This window comes from Lynx rufus, unplaced genomic scaffold (assembly GCF_022079265.1).
Source record: "Lynx rufus isolate CCGP_SWC_20201006 ecotype Redwood Valley unplaced genomic scaffold, mLynRuf1.p SCAF_2, whole genome shotgun sequence".
Taxonomy (NCBI): Eukaryota; Metazoa; Chordata; class Mammalia; order Carnivora; family Felidae; genus Lynx; species Lynx rufus.
In genome coordinates this window covers 8,522,290-8,540,528 of record NW_025814834.1, presented here as the reverse complement: position 1 = coordinate 8,540,528, position 18,239 = coordinate 8,522,290, and the positions used below count along the sequence as shown (strand labels likewise).

The window sequence follows — 18,239 nt, the reverse complement described above, 5'->3', positions numbered from 1 at the left end:
ACAGACGGACACACCTTGACCACTGCCCCAAACTAAACTTTTTTTTCCTTTTTTTGAGAGAGAGAGGGTGCAAATGAGCAAGGGGCAGAGAGAGAGAGAAGCAGGGCTCCCCTGAAGCAGAGCTCGAGCTCACTGGACCTGGGACTCAAACTCACGAACTGTGAGATCATGACCTGAGCCGAAGTCAGATGCTTAAGGACTGAGCCACTCAGGCGCCCCAAACTTTTTTGTTTTAATGGAGTGCATGAAGGAACACAAACATAACGAGAATGAGAACATCTAAAACAAGAACATAATTAGGGTATGCTTCTGATGTCTTTACATCAGAGAGAAGGAGAAAACTTTGAATGTTTATTCATTTTTGAGAGAGAGCATGAGCGGAGAGGGGCAGAGAAAGAGGGAGACAAAGGATCCAAAGCAAGCTCTGTGTTGACAGCAGTAAGCCCGATGTGGGGCTCGAACTCACAAACCATGAGATCGTGACCTGAGCTAGTCATACACTCAGCTGAGCCACCCCAGTGCCCCAGAAGGAATCATTTTTTTATCCTCTGTTGTCCAAACTAGATAAAATAAAACATAGGTATTTATTGATTGATCCAGGAATTAAATTTTAATTTGCTTGACTTTTTCTCAAATAAAGGGTACTAGTATTGGATACTAATAACTTTTCCTAGTCCTGTAAAATGTTACTGAAGCTAGGAATTAATATGGGCATTTTCACTACATGTGACAAGAATTACATAAAAATTATAGAGAAACATTCCCTTCCAGTATTTCTCATTCATCTCCTTACCCTGCTTTATTTTTCATCATGGCACTTACCACCACCCAGCATATTTTTACATCTATTTATTTGTTGTCTATCTCCTCTCCACTGAATTGTAAGGTCCCTGAGAACACAGTGTTCATTGCTGGAATCTAAGGTCATCAGACCTGGCACACAGTAGGTTTCAGTAAATATTTGTCAAACCAGTGATTGGGGGCTGGGGGGCCTGGGTGGCTCAGTTGGTTAATAGTCCAACTTCAGCTCAGGACATGATCTCACTTTTCATGAGTTCAAGCCCTGTGTCAGGCTCTGTGCTGACAGTTTAGAGCCTGGAATCTGCTTCGGATTCTTTGTCTCGCTCTTCTCTGCCCCTCCCCCACTCGTGCTCTCAAAAATAAATAAACACATAAAAAATTTTAATTAAAAAAAATCAATGATGGGGTGGAGATCATTTAAGGATATGATAGTGAACAAGTTGGACATAGTCTGTCATCACAGAGATTTGTTTTTAAAATGCTTTTGTTTCTTTTGGGGGAGATTTCTTACATGAGAATATATCTGCAGTTTTATTGGAAATATCATTGGGTAGGGGCACCTGGGTGGCTCCGTTGGTTGAGCATCTGACTCTTGATTTCATCTCAGGTCATGAGATCATGGGATCCCAGGTCATGGGATCAAGCCCCAAATTGGGCTCCGCCCTGAGTATGGCACCTGCTTAAGATTCTGTCTCCCTCTGCCCCTCTCCCCCAGTCACATGTGATATCTTTCTCTCTCTCTCAAAAAAAAATTTTTTTTAATAAAATACAAATATCATTGAGTATATAAAATACAGTTTATAGAAATTGGCCTTCATTTTTTTTTCTGGGATACATCTGTAAACAAAGGAAAAATATAGGTGGATTTTTTCAAAGTATTTTCTCCCTCAGGTCTTCAGTAGACATTTATGGCAGGCCTCATAAGTTAAATATTTTAAATTAGATTTTTTTTCTTTCCAGATTATTCTAACCTTAATATGATATCTAGGAGCAAATGTTGTTTGAGACACAGCATCTGAACAAGTTAATTCAATGAGAAATTTTTATTACTCCTACTAAGCAAGTCTGCTTTGTTTCTAGATAGTTTGTGTGGTCTCCATATCAGTACCTATCTGACCAACGTTTGGTGCTTTATATTTGGTTCTTAAAAACCTGAAACACCTGTTTATTCTAAAATATCTATCGTTGAGGTTATATCACATAGTTCAAAGACCAAGTTAGTGTCTTTTAACTTACAAGCTGGAAATTTGGTTATATTTGTATCATGACTATCTTAGAAACAGTATTGCCAACATTATGAGTAATAGTCGAAAAACTTACTCCTCTGCACAATGTCATGACATTTTTCAGTGAAATGGGGAGGAGAAAGAATACACTTACCTGGTGTGTATAGTATCTGTTAACAGCACTGATTTAAAATAAATAAATAAATCCACATGTAAAGAAAACTGAAATTGTTTTCCCAAGAAAAAGGATTTAACTTTTTCTTTCCTTGGCCTTGAAACAAATGATATTTAAGAAATGGTATATTATATTAAGAAATCAGTTTGATTATCTTGTAAACCCATTTCTCTGTTCCTCTAGATTTATACCTACCAAGGACCTTAGAAGGAATGTTATAACGTGGCACTTAACTAAGGTTCCACAGGATGTTAATAGAAGTTAGTAGGGCAAAAGAGTTCTTGGTCAAATACAGTGGACAAATACAAAGTTCAAGTGATTTCTTTAATAAGGCTTTTTGGAGCTTTTGCTAGGATATGTACATTTGTAGAGTATTTGATAAGCAGTATATATTTTGAATCTGTAAGAGGGGGTGATATATAGTACGCAGGAACTCCCAAACTTATTTCACCAAGGAATCCTTTTTTTCATAGGACCGATTATTCTGAAGAATATGATTTTAGGGAAATCCTGCTAAATATCAATTTAATTTTTTAAGTTAGGTCTTATAAAATCATCAAAGACATTACCTTACCCTAGTATTTGAAGGAAGTTGGATACTTAATCCAGGCTTTGGGGTCAGACTAGCCTGGAGTCATTCTACTTGTATGACTTTGGGCAAATTTCTTAACCTTTCTTACTCTGTTTCTTTGTTTATAAAGATGGTTTTATGTTGTGGGTTTTTTGTTTGTTTGGGGATTAATAGAACTATATGGGATAACACATATAAAATATTGCTGTGCTTGGAAAATAATAGGTGTTTATCAAACATTAATCTCATTTTCTGTTACTTTGTTTTTGACTTCTTTTACTTCACAACAGGAGCGCTTGTGTTCTATAAGCTTCCTTTGCACTTACCATCAATTGTATTGAAACGTAAAGCATACTCAGTTCCAGGTAGTCTTTAATGAACTTATTACAATGTTAGATGAAAATACTGACTTAGAATGACAGTAACTAATTTGAAAATCCAGCGATACCAGCTTTATTTAAAGTTTTTTTAATGCTTTCAGGAGGCAATTAATTTGCTAGAACCGATGACAAATGATCCTGTGAACTATGTGAGGCAAGGAGCTCTTATAGCTTCAGCTCTCATCATGATCCAGCAGACGGAAATCACTTGTCCAAAGGTAAGCAAACAAAAAAACTGTAGAAGAGAGCTGGTGCAGGCTTTTCTTTAGTAACTTGTGTTCTTTTAAGGACATTTGTAACTCAAATATGATGAACACTGAACTCACAGGAAGTAAAAAGGTGTGAGAATGGGGAAACTTTAAATATGTAGTAATACTCCCTAAGTGCATTTTTAACAGATTTATAGTCAATTTGTTAATTCAGCTATATAGCCATAATTGAAAAATTAAAACTTACAGATTGATGAAATCATAAAAATGAACTTTAATTTTTGCCTCCTGCTGTCCTTTTAAAATGTATTTAGTAGGATGATTGTTCCTCTGATACAGGATGCAAACTCAGGTGGTCCATGAGTTTTTGATCCCATCTTTCTAAGATAATAAAAAGTCTTACATTCACTTTATATGATATATCCAGTCTCAGTTTAGAAAATGAGTACATCCAGGAGCACCTGGATGGCTTAGTTGGTTAAGCACCTGACTCTTGATTTTGGCTCAGGTCATGATTTCATAGTTCGTGAGATCGAGCCCCGTGTTGGGCTCTGTGCTGGCAACACAGAGCCTGCTTGGGATTCTGTCTCTCCCTCTCCTGCTCACTATCTCTCTGTCTCTCTCTCAAAATAAATAAACTTTTTTTTTTTTTAATTTTTAACATTTTTATTTATTCTTGAGAGAGTATGAGCAGGGGAGGGGCAGAGAGAGAAAGACACAGATTTCGAAGCAGGCTCCAGGCTCTTGAGCTGTCAGCGCACAGCCCGACATGGGGCTCAAACTCACAAACCACAAGATCATGACCTGAGCTGAAGTCACACACTCAACCAACTGAGCCACCTGGGTGCCCCAAAATAAATAAACTTTAAAAAAAAAAAAAAAAAAAAAAAAAAAAAAGAAGGAAAATGAGTACATCCAGACTCTTTTAGAGTGTCACTGCCCTCCTGGGTGATCTTTTGGGCAGAGTTTCACGTGGCTGCAGGACGGCCTTCTTTCCCTCTTGACCCCTTCTGTTCACATAGGCAGTCCTGCATATTTTCCCTTGTAGCTGGAAATATGGCTCTTAGTGCAGCTTCATCTGCTCCCTCCTCTCTGTCTTCCTTTCCCTCCTCTTCGTCCTACTCCCTCTCCACTAGTACCTCAATCGATAGCTAATGCCTCCTGTTTTTCATGTCAGATGTCAATGCACAGTGACCACTGATCATATTAAGCTCTCTAAGTGATCCCTCTGAAGCCCATCTTTAGGCTTGGAGTGAGGGGGAAAGACCCACAGAAATCCCCTTCACGTATCCTGCCGTCCCGTTTTCTCAGATAAACCCTGTGGATGACTCCCCTCACAGAGACATCTATTTTAAAATTTCCTCATGACAATCCCCTAGACATCATGTGAAGAGTATAATATCTAATGTAAATTGGCACCTCAGCCAAAACGTTTCATTTTGTTCAGAAACAGAAAATGCGTAGATCTTATTCACGTGTACTATAACTTACCACATTTACTATATTAAGTAGATGTGTAGAGCTTATGCACTAATTTCAGATCTTTTCGTTAACTTGAAATTAGGGTATTTAATAGTTTTGTGTTAATTTTGCTTCTGTTTGAGAAACAGTCAAAATTAACAAGTGGAAAAGCCATTAGTATACTGTCTTCTGCCTCATCTGCCAAGTGTAGAACATCCTCATTTTCAGCAAAGTAGATTGATGGGGCGGGTGGAGAAGAGAAGAATTGCCAGAACTCATCGATGCTGGATTATTCATTCTCATTTTATGAAACTTTGTTTAATAGATTTCCATTTCTAAGCATTTGCTGTCATTTTTATTTCATTTATCCAGTGCTGCTCTTTCTGTCAAAATAATTTGTAAGACTTTCAAAAATTGTATTATTGCAAAAATAGAATCTAACTTCTCATTCTGTTTTAATAATATATTACTTCATATATTATATCTTTTAAAACATAAACATCTTTTCAAAGAGTCTGCATTTCCTTTTGGTTTTTATTTTTAAATATAGCAATTATAGTATGAATAGTTTTCACATCTTTTATTTCTGTTTTTGATCTTCTGAGCTTTATCAGCTGGAGGTTATCCAATTGAGTAATGTCATTAAAGAAGGAAGTTTAGGCCATGGAATGCACCTCCCCTAATAGTAATATATAGATACTTATTCACTTTGACCTTGCATGTTGCTTTCATGTTATTTGTATTGTGAACAAGACAAATGTTTTACTATCTTTCCATCCTCTGCTGTAGGATTTTGTTGATTTTTCAATCATAAACTCTGCACCAACAATGGCAGAGTCCTTTGGAATGGGGGTGGGGTAGGATATAGGCTGTGTAGTTTGAAAAAGCATTCAACTATTTATTCTAATAAATAAAACTTTCTCACATTTAGAAAAAGTGAAAAAATACAGAATTTAATTTGCATTTTTAAAATCATTCCATAAAATACTGTTGAACCAAGTCTTAGCTGATTTGAATACATGGGGCACACTTCCATCTTCAGATTGTACCAGAATCCTGAGTATTGATTAAGAATGTTGAAATGCAGTTAGAGCTGGTAGCCATTGCCATTAATGTAAACTCCACAGGGAAAGTTAAACGTATACCCTGCCAACTATGAAAGCAAAGCTGTGTATGGCAGTATAAAGCTCCAGTTTTCAGGAAACTCTATTCCTTAGAGGGAAACTGTTACTCAGCTCATGAATTCTAAAATTTAAGTTCTATTTCATTGTTTTCTGCTATTAAGCATGCAGTAAAGACTTTTGTGGACTGTCATTTATATCATTTCTCTTTTATCTGATAATTGCTAACAAGACAACTTGAGATTCTTTTGGAGTGGTATGTGACATTTTGCTGAAAAGAAAAAGCTGTTAAGCTTGAAGAGAAGTTCTCAAGATTATGAGTCCTAGTCACAAGGTTGCAAACTGGTGCATGAAATAAAGTGGAAGTAAAGTGGAGATAAAGTGCTAATTTCATCAAACTATAACCACCCCTCAAAGGAATCCAAAAGGGACATTTCTCAGTTTATGAAATGCACAATGAGACATTCCAAAGGAAATGTTTTATGTAATCATGATATACATCACATCCATTTACAGAATGCTGTCTTAATGCTTAGTTTGATACGTTATGGTTTTGGTTTAAGTAATCTCAGTGCATCTTTGCTTTTCTTCTGCTGGTTTTTTGCTCACTCGCTCTCACCAACGTAGACCCAGGAACATGCATATACCCCTGGGTGATTACAAACCCAATTTAAAAAGCCTTTACACCAGACTCAGAACCATTTAACTAGAATAATGTACTTTTATAGGTCCTTGGAACTATTTTCTCTGAAGAACCCAACTCTACTCTTTATGAAGGATCTTTTATTTTCCTTATTAAATGAAATCTACCTTTAGCATTTTTGAACACATACATATTATCATATATAGAATCAGATAAAAATATCACAGTGTAGGAATAAAATATTTGGTGCTCTTCCTGGCCTAATATCCCCTGGCCTGAGGTTACCTGCTGGGGGAAAGCTTCTCCCACCACTGACAGGTACATTTTTGGCAGTAGGATCATGTTTGGCCAAGCTTGATAAGCTTTTGCAGTTCTAAAATCACAATTTAAGTAGATGAGGCTTTTGTGAAATATCATAGTAACCTAGAAGTATTTCTATGGAGAAAGTTTGAACGTCTATAGGATGAAATTATAAGAATGAAATTTTGTATTATAAGGTGATAGTTTACAGCATAACACATCTATAAGTAATAATATATATTACCATACTGTCACCTTAGGTAGAAACTTGGACTGTAATAGTGTCAGTGGTAATATAAAGCAAGGGCTGCAAGCAACTACCATAAGCAAAATAATACTCATAAAATTACGAAGGGAGCTAAAAACATCATTTGGCATATTGATAATGGGGAAATCATGGTAGCATTGACAATATCTTGAAAGAAGAATAAAGATCATTTTTTAAGCATGTTGAGTTTGAGATGTTAGCAAGTCAGCTGGAAATAAGATGAGAGCATAGGAAAAAAGTCAGAACCAAAGAGATTTGGGACTAGCCACAAAGAAATTATATAAGTCATAGCCCATTATCTGCAGTTCCAAAATCTAAAAAGCTCTGAATATTGAAGAGAGGTTTGTTTATTTTTAAGGACTCAATTTGGGGGGCATCTGGGTGGCTCAGTGAGTTAAGCGTTCGACTCTTGATTTCAGCTCAGGTCATGATCTCACATTGGTGCGGTCGAGCCCTGCATCGGGTTTCCTGCTGAGCATGGAGCTTAAGTGCTGGGGATTCTGTCCTTACCTCTCTCTCTCTCTCTCTCTCTCTCTCTCTCTCTCTCTCTCTGCGCCCCTCCCCCTTCCCCACTCATGCACTATTTTGCTCCATCAAAAACATAAAAATTAAAAAATTTTTAAGGACTCACTGGCTGCAGAACTTGACCTAATATGAACTCATCTATAGCCTTTATCCCATTTAGTGTTAATATTCAGTCATTTAGCTGCTTTTAAAATATTAATTTGTTTGATCATAACTTATTGCCCCCATGCTCCATTGAGAGTATTGCATAATGTAGGGTATATGTATAATGCTATCTTTCTGAATTCTGAATTCCAAAATTCATCTGGCCTCAAGGATTTCATGGAAGGAGTTATAGACCTCTAGTTTAAGTCATAAGAGGAGATGAAATCTCATGGAAAAGAAAAGAAAAACAACTTTAAAACTGATCGCCAATGTGCTGCTTTATTTCTGTATTTGGCAAAATAGAAGAAAATTGAAAGGAGACATTCCCAGGTGATAAGTACCAACAGAAATGACCCCAAAAAACTTTATTCCCTTCTCCCCATTTTTTTTCCTGAGAGTGATTTCCCACCACCCCCCCCCCAGCCGTATAAGGTATAGAGTTAAAAATATGATGAATGTTAAAAATGCATGAATTTGGAAAAGGTAGGTTTTTAGATAATCATGCCCAGTAGAAAGCATGGATCACAGGATTGCCTAGAGTTTAATTGTCTTTTCTGTGAGATTATCATAATATAAAATGGGAAATAAATATGCTTTTCTCCCACAAATTCTACTTTATATGGGGGCGCCATACTATGCATAACAGTGAAATTGAAACAGAAAACCATGATCCTAACTATGGTTGCAATTAGTTTTTTTGTGATTACAAGCAAACCAGGCATTTCACCCATCTTACTTCAGTTTCACATCTGTAAATAGAGGGAGTACATGATCTCAAACTTGCCTTTCAAATTTAAGATAACTGCCCTCACCTACTAAAATAATTTTTTTAAGATTTTTTTAAGCTATTTATTTTGAGAGACAGAGAGAGCAGCAGAGGGGCAGAGAGAGAGGGAGGGAGAGAATCCCAATCAGGCTCCACACCATCAGTATGGAGCCTCACACAGGGCATCAACTCATGAAACACAAGATTATGACCTGAGCAGAAATCAAGAATCAGATACTCAACTGACTGAGCTACCCCAGTGGCTGAGCCACTGAGCCACCTCAGTGCCCCAAAACGATAATGCTTTCTGAAGAATCATAAACATGAGAATTAAGTTACTGCTGCATAAATAATAAAATGTGAGGGGGGAAAAATGTTTAAATGATAAACATAAAAGTAGCTCTTTAAGTAATGTACTTAATAGTAATTGGATAATCCTGTTATACATTTGTGTTGATTTTTTTTTTTTACCAATCTTTCAGTTTCACTGAATGTTTTCCTATTGTTTTGGGTGTAGTTTTATATTTAAATTCTTCCTCATAATGTACATACAGTGCTTTGTCCAGTGTTTCTTTTTATAAGATCATGACATATTTCATAAACCTTTAGCACATAAAATTTCCATCCTATATAAGGTAATGTAAGTGTTCATCTAAAATAAGTTCAGAATCAAAGGAATTTGGCCTGTTGAACCAGAGTAAAAGCATCAAACCTTAGGATTTGTAAAACTAGAAGGGAATTTTACAATGATCTAATCATGCTGGGTTTTATAGTTAAGAGAAAGTAAGACCGATAGAAATGGCTTACTAATGGTTAGTTGCTAGGTATTGGCAGAGTGACTTCATTGTTTTTCCCATCACCTTTTATTGCTGCCTGTGAATAAAAAATGAGAAGCGTGTTTAAGGAATATTGTTTTGTTAGCAGTATTAGGTTCCCGAGATCATAGTCAAGGGGGACTGGTAGGATTCTGCCCTAGTATGGTAGGATGGCCATGCTATTGAAGTCAAAAATGCCTCTTACACATTACATTACATATATATTTACATCAGGTAGTCCTAACAGCAGCCGTGTAAGGTGTAGGCACTCTAATCCCTGTAGGGATGACGAAACTGAAGCTCATAAAATCTAAGTAGCTTACCTAAACAGCTTATTGGAGCAGAGATATTTATAAGCCAGGGTTGTCTGATTCTAGATTACCCTGCACTGTATCACAGTGTGGCCTCTAAGACCAAGGCAAGTGAAGAAGGGAAGAGATTCTGAAAGAATATGTAATGCAGATAAAGTCATTATATTAGGAAACTCAAATTCAATATTTTCTGCTTTTGGCAGATTTGGGGAGCTCCCTGATTATGTGCTTCTTGAACAAGCAGACTTCCTGGGTGCCTACCACTTGAAAAGCACTGGTGGGAAAACAGAGAAGTGTAAAATAGTTCCTTTGTTGTCACCCAAACAGATTTAAAGGAATCGCAAATACATTGATAATATTTATTTTATAAACTTTATTTTTTTTAATTGTAAAAGTAATATATATTAATTTTAGAAAATATAGAAAAGAATAAAGAAACAAACAAAATTACTGGGTATCCCATCCTAAGTTAGCACATGTTCCATTTTGGTGTTTTTTTTGATGAGACTAATTATTGTGACATGTTCTCAAAAAATTAATATGTGTGCATATACACTAAATCCAAAATATACCTCACACAACTTCAGTAAAGGGTAGTTTATTTGAAGATAGAATTGAAGGATTATGCCTGCTAGTAGTGGTTATGGTAAGCCAAATAGCTGTAATTCACAGTACAATGAAGTCCTCAGTGTTTGCTTGAACTGTTTAAGCCTACTGACTAACCGTGGTGCGATATGAAATCGCATTCAGCATTCCCATGAGTGTGAATCATCCACTGTGGAATGAGGATTGAAAACAGAACTGGTACTCCCACACAAGGAAAGTCATAACACCCATGATTTCAGCCATGGAACTTTTCTGCTTTCAAGTCTGGTTTATATCTCTCTCTCTTTTTAAATGTTGTAAAATTCAGAACTCAAGTTTCATTATAATTTGAGCAATCTATTCCCTGTTCTGAAATGACACCGCAAATGTATAGAATTTGACTATAATTCTTTTTCTTGTTCATACAGGTGAATCAGTTCAGACAGCTGTATTCCAAAGTTATCAATGATAAACATGATGATGTCATGGCCAAGTTTGGCGCTATTTTGGCCCAGGGCATACTGGATGCAGGTAAATGTTAAATCTTCCAGATGTGTTAATCTATTTAAACTAAATCTGTTGAAGTAATAACTATGTGCTCTATGACATAGTAGAAATTGAGTCTGGGGGAAATTATTCCTGTAGAAAATGTGGAGCCTAGAATTCATAGAAATACTTTAGTAGAGTTGTTAAGCGTGCAGACTGTTAGGGTTTGAGTCCCAGGCCCTTTATAGTAGTAGCTGTATAACCTTGAGAAGTTTTCCCCCATGTTTATATTCTTGTCTTGTAAAGTCTACCTTGTGGTGTTGGGAGGGTTAAAAATCCATGTAAAGCTTTTAAAACAGTGCCTATCACTTAATAAAGTGCTCAGCATGGATTTTTTTTTCTCTAATTTTCTTAGTATATATCAATTTGAAACAAGTTGACACTGGAAAGATTTTGAGTAAAAAAAATAGGTTTTAGACAAATTCTAGCAGCCAAATCATCTTAAAATAGGATGTATGGAATATTTACCTAATAAATACAGAGTGTAACCGCCATCTAGCTCCTGAATTCACACTCTTCACCTCTACATTATGCTTGATGTCAGAGACAGGCTACCCTTCCAAGGTAGAAGCGTGTGCTCTAGTACCTGGATCTTTGCTAATTTGAAAGCTGTGAAGAATAGTATCTCAAGGTTTTCATAACAGTTCTGTTACTCAATATTTTCTCAAATTGATTAGCCATCTGTATATCTTCTAATGAAAACACTCTCAGCCATAGCTACTACAGTCAGTCTTTTCTTGGTCAACTAGAAATGCATGTATATTTCTGTAGGAGGTCAGGAAAAGAAGTTGCAGTCCTTTTATGTCTTTAAAGTTTTCTTAGTCTCTCCAGGTTTTCACTTGCTGAGAGTGTTTTCTTGATTATATTTGCCAGAGATTTCTTTTTATGTTTCTTTGCTGATGCTACTTTTTTTCCTCCCTAAATTCTTTTCATTTTGCTGAAATCTTTTATTTGCTTTTTCTCTCTTGTCTTTTTCTCTCTTTTTTCTCTCTTTTCTCAGGAGTTAGTTTTTTTTTTTTTTTTTTCCTAAATGTTTGAGGCAGATAGTCTTCTCTTTTAATCCATTGTCACATGGGGGTTTTTGTTTTGTTTTCATTGTCCAAAAAGAGTTTTTTGCTTAAATTTTTAGTGGTTAAGGCACAATTTATTTGTGTCTTTTTAATTTGAAGACAGTTCTTTGTAGCTGTGTATAAATAAGGAAAATACTCCATAGGTACTTAAGTAAAACATTTCAGTTCTCAGTGGTATCGATTCTCTCCCATATATGAATAATACAGACATTGGCATGTCATAATTTCTTCTTCCTTATTCTTCATCGCCTTCTAATATTTTTATATTGTCATGGTTTATAATGTTTACATCCTCTTGTGAAATTGTAATTCTTACAGTTTAGTCTTAGTTCCATATTTGAATGGATTCAGTGCTCATCACCATTTCTTTAATTACTGCTGCTTTTTCCTGGGTATCTGTACTACGGCTTGACACTTAATTGGCTGGATTTTATCAGTCCCTAGTTTACATTCAGGTTCACTTTCTTTTTCTTTTAATTTCATTAATTTCTTTTTTTTTTTTTATTTTTAGAGAGAAAGAGTGCACAAGGTGGGGAGAGGGGCAGAGAGAGAAAGAGAATCCCAGGCAGACTCCATGCTCAGAACATAGCCTGACATGGGACTCGATCCCACAACCCTGGGATCGTGACCTGAGCTGAAATCAAGAGTCGGACGCTTAACCGACTGAGCCACCCAAACATCCCACATTCAGGTTCACTTTCTATGAGTTTTGACAAATGCATAAATATATATCTGCCATTACATCATACACAATAGTTTCACTGTCCTAAAAATCCTCTGTGCCACCTTTTCATCTCTCCCTCCTTTCACACAGTCCCTGGCAACCCCTGAACTTTTTACTGTCACTGTAGCTTTAGTTTTTCCTTGTCCAGAGTATTGTATAGTTGGAATCATACAGTATGTAGCCATTTGAGATTGGCTACTTTGGATAATTGGTTTTTAAGTAGGGTTTAGGAGTAACATTTTACTATTCCATAATCTTCTGTGTATTCATTTATTTTTTTAGCTGCAGTTTTTGAAGTTTGTACTTTTACACTCCAACCCTTTACTTGTTCATTCAGAGCTACTACGGTTTCTTGCTGGTTTCTGCTATATCAGAGTTGTTTTTTAAGAATTAGGGGAAAATAAGGGTGCTTGGGTTGGTTAGTCGGTTGAGTGTGTGACTCTTGATTTCAGCTCAGGTCAAGCAGCTCAGGCCTGCTTAAGATTCTCATATTCTCTCTCTCTCTCTCTCTCTCTCTCTCTCTCTCTCTCTCTCTATTTCATGCGCACACGCGTACTACCTCTCTTGCTCTCACTCTCTCTGTCTCTCCCTCTCTTGCTCTTTCTCTCCCCCACTCCTCCTCCCCTCCCTCTGCCCCTTTCCCCCACTCTGCCCTCTCTCTAAAATTAGAAAAAAAAAAACAAAAAACTGGGGGAGGATAATTCTCTTGTTTTGGCTTCATTTCGCTGTCTTTACTGGAAGTCCTTTCTCTCCCCTCTTCCTTACTCTTTCAGGCCTTTCTCCCTTCACTTCCTTTTGTGAATATCTCTTTGAATTGTTATGGACCCGTCAAGTTTTGATGCTTTTTTTGCATTTCTCTTTTTATTTATGTTTTTTGCCTTACTTATTTTAGTGTCATTTAGTATATAAAGGTTCTGTAGTGTCGTGTTCACTATTACAAGCATAATTATTCTGTCACCCCTTTCTACTTTGTCAGTGTCCTGTCCCCCTACAAACTGGGCTGCAACTGCATTAGAAAAAATGTGTAGTCATGTATTCTGGCTCTCAGAAGTTAGTGGTAATGGAGAAAATCTGGAGGGCAACTTCAAAGGAATGACTGAAATTTGAGAATTCACTCAACGATATGGTCTCTTCGGGGAGAAAAGCCAAAAATTAAGGTTTATGGTTGAAGTTTGCAAAACTGTGTAAACACTATCAATAGGACAAACTCTTTCTTGTTTTGTAGTAAATCTCCCGACTGTTAGAACAGAAAGCTAGTTTAGTTTCTAAGTCTGAAGAAAATGGGTTTCATTGCAATAAAAGGGAATTCAGCTTCAAAACTTAAATCAAAGATCACATTCTTTAGGAAGCCTTCCCCTCTGCTCTACCCTGCCCAGCCTCATGTTGGGGTAGGTGCCAAGGCATGCTTAGCTGTATGTTCTCACTAGTGCACAGGTTTCTATCCTAATGCTTGCCTGCTCTGGTCTAATTATGTAGTTATCTGTCTTCCCCACTAGACTAGAGACTCCTCAGGATCGCTTTCAGCATTTTGTTCAAGATTCTCAATGTATATTGTAAGCATTCAGTGAATGGGGGAGGTTGAGTAGAGAAAAGTACAAGCAGACAATAAATGTGTAACTCATTCCTGTTGGAAAAACAAAGTACACCTGATTTTTTTTCCAGATAAAATCTCGGTTATTTGGTTGAACAATTGAACCCCGATTCTTATAAAAAATTAAAGTGCTTTTTAGTGTAGTAGAATTAGTACTTCCTGACTCTAATATGGAGGCATCTGGGAGAGACTGAGGTTTAAAGAAGTGAAATGTATGGGGCGCCTGGCTGGCTCACTTGGAGGAGCATGTGACTCTTGATCTTGGATAGGAAGTTTGAACCCGTGTTGAGTATAGAGATTACTTAAAAATAAAATCTCCAAAAAAAAAAAGTGAAATGTGAGCAGTAGGGATCCAGAATTGGAATTCAATTAGGATGGTGACTAGGCACAGACAAGCGCCATTTATAGGCTATGTTATATAAACTAAAAGATTGGGGTCTCAAAGTTCTGGGGTCCAGCACTAATACTTTATATAGAGTCTTCAACACAGTAGCCTGTGGGCCACCACATCGGACTTAAACATGTTTTGTTTTGTGTGCCTAACAAAATGTGCAAAATATTGGACAAAATCCAGATTCTAATCTGCTTTTAAAAACAAAAGTACCTAGCAACCCTTGGTAACATGTCCTCTCTAAATATGACATGAACTTTCCATTTGCCTCAATTTCCCATTGCTTCCAATCCAAGTTTTCTTATTTGTTTGCCTGACTGGTTCCTAAAGGCATTCAACTTTTCAGCCCCTATTAGCCTTAGATTCTTAGTCTTTCAAGGGCCCAATAATGATCCAGGTGTCTAACTGATGGTTGGATCTTCACTCTTGTTCACTAGTTTTCAAACTGTTTCTCTGCACTCCTTCAAGGGATAGTCTAGGGCATGTGGCAAGGAATGGGCGAACAGGACAGGCTCTGAGCCATAATACTGTCTACAGCCCAAACTTCTGATTACATAGAATTGGCTCTGGTTTCATTGTTTCACATATTGTGTGTCCTCAAAAAATTTCATCTGAATCAAGGATTAGAGATTAAAATTTTTCTTTTGTTAGTGATAGTACTCTAGTTCAAGTGCTCAAGTTCAAACCTTCATATTGCCAATGGGAAAAGAGACTTTAAGAGGTAAAGTCATTTGTCCAAGGTCATAAGGCTAGTTAAAATGTTGGAGCAATCTACTATCAGACATAACTAAAGCAGAAAGAGTAAAACTAAGCAAACAATATCTGCCTCTTGCCTCTTTGCTATTGTTTGCAAATATGTGTACTGAAATTTTACTTTTTGTTAGCATTAAAAGCCCCAGTGTAGAATGTAGATTAATATTTAATTTAGTGGGACACCTGGGTGGCTCAGTCAGTTAAGTGTCCAACTTCAGCTCAGGTCATGATCTCATGGTTTGTGGGGTCGAGCCGCACATCAGGCTCTGTGCTGACAGCTCAGAGCCTGGAGCCTGCTTCGGATTCTCTGTTTTTGTCTGTCTGCCCCTCCCCCACTCAACGCTCTGTCTGTCTGTCTCTCTCTCTCAAAAATAAATAAACATTAAAATTTTTTTAATATTTAATTTAGCATTCAGTTTTTATATCCTTTAGGCTTCGTTTTTGGAAAATGCCTACTTATACAGAATGAAGGTCTACAGCACTTCAGTTTTGGAGACCCTAGATAATTCACTGGCTAACAAACTCCAGCTACTCCATATAATATTTTGTGAACTGTATGCTTAAAATAATCACCAAATGCTTCCGTAGTGCAGTGCTTAGAAATCTTTATTATGGCCCTACTGGTTTCATGTTCATGGTTTCTCTCTTTTTCTACAGGTGGTCATAATGTCACAATCTCCTTGCAGTCCAGGACTGGGCACACCCATATGCCTTCTGTAGTTGGCGTCCTTGTCTTTACCCAGTTCTGGTTCTGGTTTCCTCTTTCACACTTCCTGTCATTGGCTTATACCCCTACCTGTGTCATTGGCCTTAACAAGGACTTAAAGGTATGTTTGTAAGACTTCACGTTTATAGTGTGTCTTCTTCACTGTATCCTACCTAATCACCCACTCAAAAGGATTTTCATGAAATTTTAAAGATGAATTGGCATCTCGCCAATATTTGTTTCCCTTCAAATTGAGTCATCACCTTGTTGAGTGGAGTGTGTCAGTGGAAGTTTTGAAAATCAGGTTTCCTTACTAACTGTGTAACCTTGGATGAATCAGTTGAGAGGGAATGGTAAGAGAGGAGGCAAATTTAAAAATACGAAAAGGTTTTATAGCTCGCTCTTACCAATTTTATTTAATACTGAAGTTCTGTAAGAGCCATCGAAGGATTTCATGCAGATAAATGACATGATGAGGTTCGCACTCTAGAAACCTCATTCTGGTATCCGTGGAAATCCATTACAGTGAATGCTATTGCAATCATCTGGGCAAGGAAGAAAGAGGACCTGAACTAAATCTTAATACGGAGTGAGGCTTTGAGGCAGGGCCATGTTTCAGAGTTGTATTATGCTAGAGTATTTGATGGAAGAAAGGATTATTTCTAAAGGGAAAAGCAAAATAGGAGGATGTCTCTTTGGTAGTGGCAGAAAACAAGACCAACAATGAGAAGCCAAGGAATCTGACAGAGAGAAACTAGTCACATAAGTCAAGGACTGGAAGTGATACATCCCCTGTCATCACACCGTCCATGTTTTTTTTAGTGGGGTTTGTGCTTAGGTCTTTCCTAATCCTGTGGCCTGATGATTCACCTTCTTGTTCTTCCATCTTCTCAGAGCCTTTTGACCTTCAAATAACTCTTAAATCTGGTCATCACTTCTGTTAAAATGTTCTATTAAATTTTCAAAGTGGAAAAATTTGGGACCAGAAAATAGCTGATGAAGATTGAGTATTTCATCCAATTGACTCCCCCTCCCCCCCCCCCGGTATAGCTATACAGTCATTTATCCTTTAAGTATTTCAATATAAAACTACTCACATTTGTAAATATTGAGCAAATATTTGTAAATATTCTTTCCAAACAAGAATCTTTAGGTTCCCCAGTCCCTAACCTTTAACCTTTAACATTGTGGTGAAGCATCCTGTATAATCTGTAGGGACTTTTCCCTCTAGCACACAATCTTCTGATCTCTGTTTTCCATTCTTTACAAGGGAAGTAGAATGAAAAAGACAAGATTCCAAGGGTGCTAGGGTGGCTCAGTCATTTGAGCGTCTGACTCTTGATTTCGGCTCAGGTCATGATCTCAGAGTTTTGTGAGTTTGAGCTCCGTGTTGGGCTCTGTGCTAATAGCGCAGAACCTGCTTGAGATTCTCCCTCTCTCTCTCTGCCCTTCACTGCTTGCACTCTCTGTCTCTCTCAAAATAAATAAACTTAAAAAAAGACAAGATTTCTTATCCTGTAAATATGATGCCAGTTACCATTCTCTGTCAGTGTAAATTGGGTAAATAGGGAAAAATTCAAACTAGAGAACTTTTTTTTTTTTTTAATTTTTTTTTTTTCAACGTTTATTTATTTTTGGGACAGAGAGACAGAGCATGAACGGGGTAGGGGCAGAGAGAGAGGGAGACACAGAATCGGAAACAGGCTCCAGGCTCCGAGCCATCAGCCCAGAGCCTGACGCGGGGCTCGAACTCACGGACCGTGAGATCGTGACCTGGCTGAAGTCGGACGCTTAACCGACTGCGCCACCCAGGCGCCCCATCAAACTAGAGAACTTTAAAACCTAATCACTAAGTAATGTGAAGCTGACTTTTTCATCAGGCTCATGTTGGGCTCTTATAAGGAGTGATAACATGGTATAGAAACCATGTTCAGACTTGTATAGATTGTTAGAGTGGTGTAAGGAAGGTACATGGAAGTTAGGTGTGCAGGCTAACTAATCAAAGAACACTTTACAAAGGAGGTAACCGTTGATCTGATGCTCACACCATGAGTGAGACTTATGAAGCAGGGTGCATGGCCAGTAGAGATGAGATCAAGGGGGTGCCCATGAACAGGCACAGAGCCTCAGGAAAGTCTAAGGAACTGCAGGTAGTTC

At 37.4% G+C, this 18,239-nt stretch overlaps 1 protein-coding gene across 1 annotated transcript in view; it reads left to right on the top strand.

Moving 5' to 3' along the window:
- The window catches only part of PSMD1 (proteasome 26S subunit, non-ATPase 1), a 94,808-nt gene that overhangs the window by 64,589 nt on the left and 11,980 nt on the right, over positions 1–18,239 (top strand). Inside the window, exons 18-20 of the mRNA XM_047083921.1 lie at positions 3,255–3,371; positions 10,730–10,832; positions 16,034–16,203. Of these exons, the coding sequence (XP_046939877.1) occupies positions 3,255–3,371; positions 10,730–10,832; positions 16,034–16,203 (390 nt within the window). The remainder of the gene's footprint in view (positions 1–3,254; positions 3,372–10,729; positions 10,833–16,033; positions 16,204–18,239) is intronic.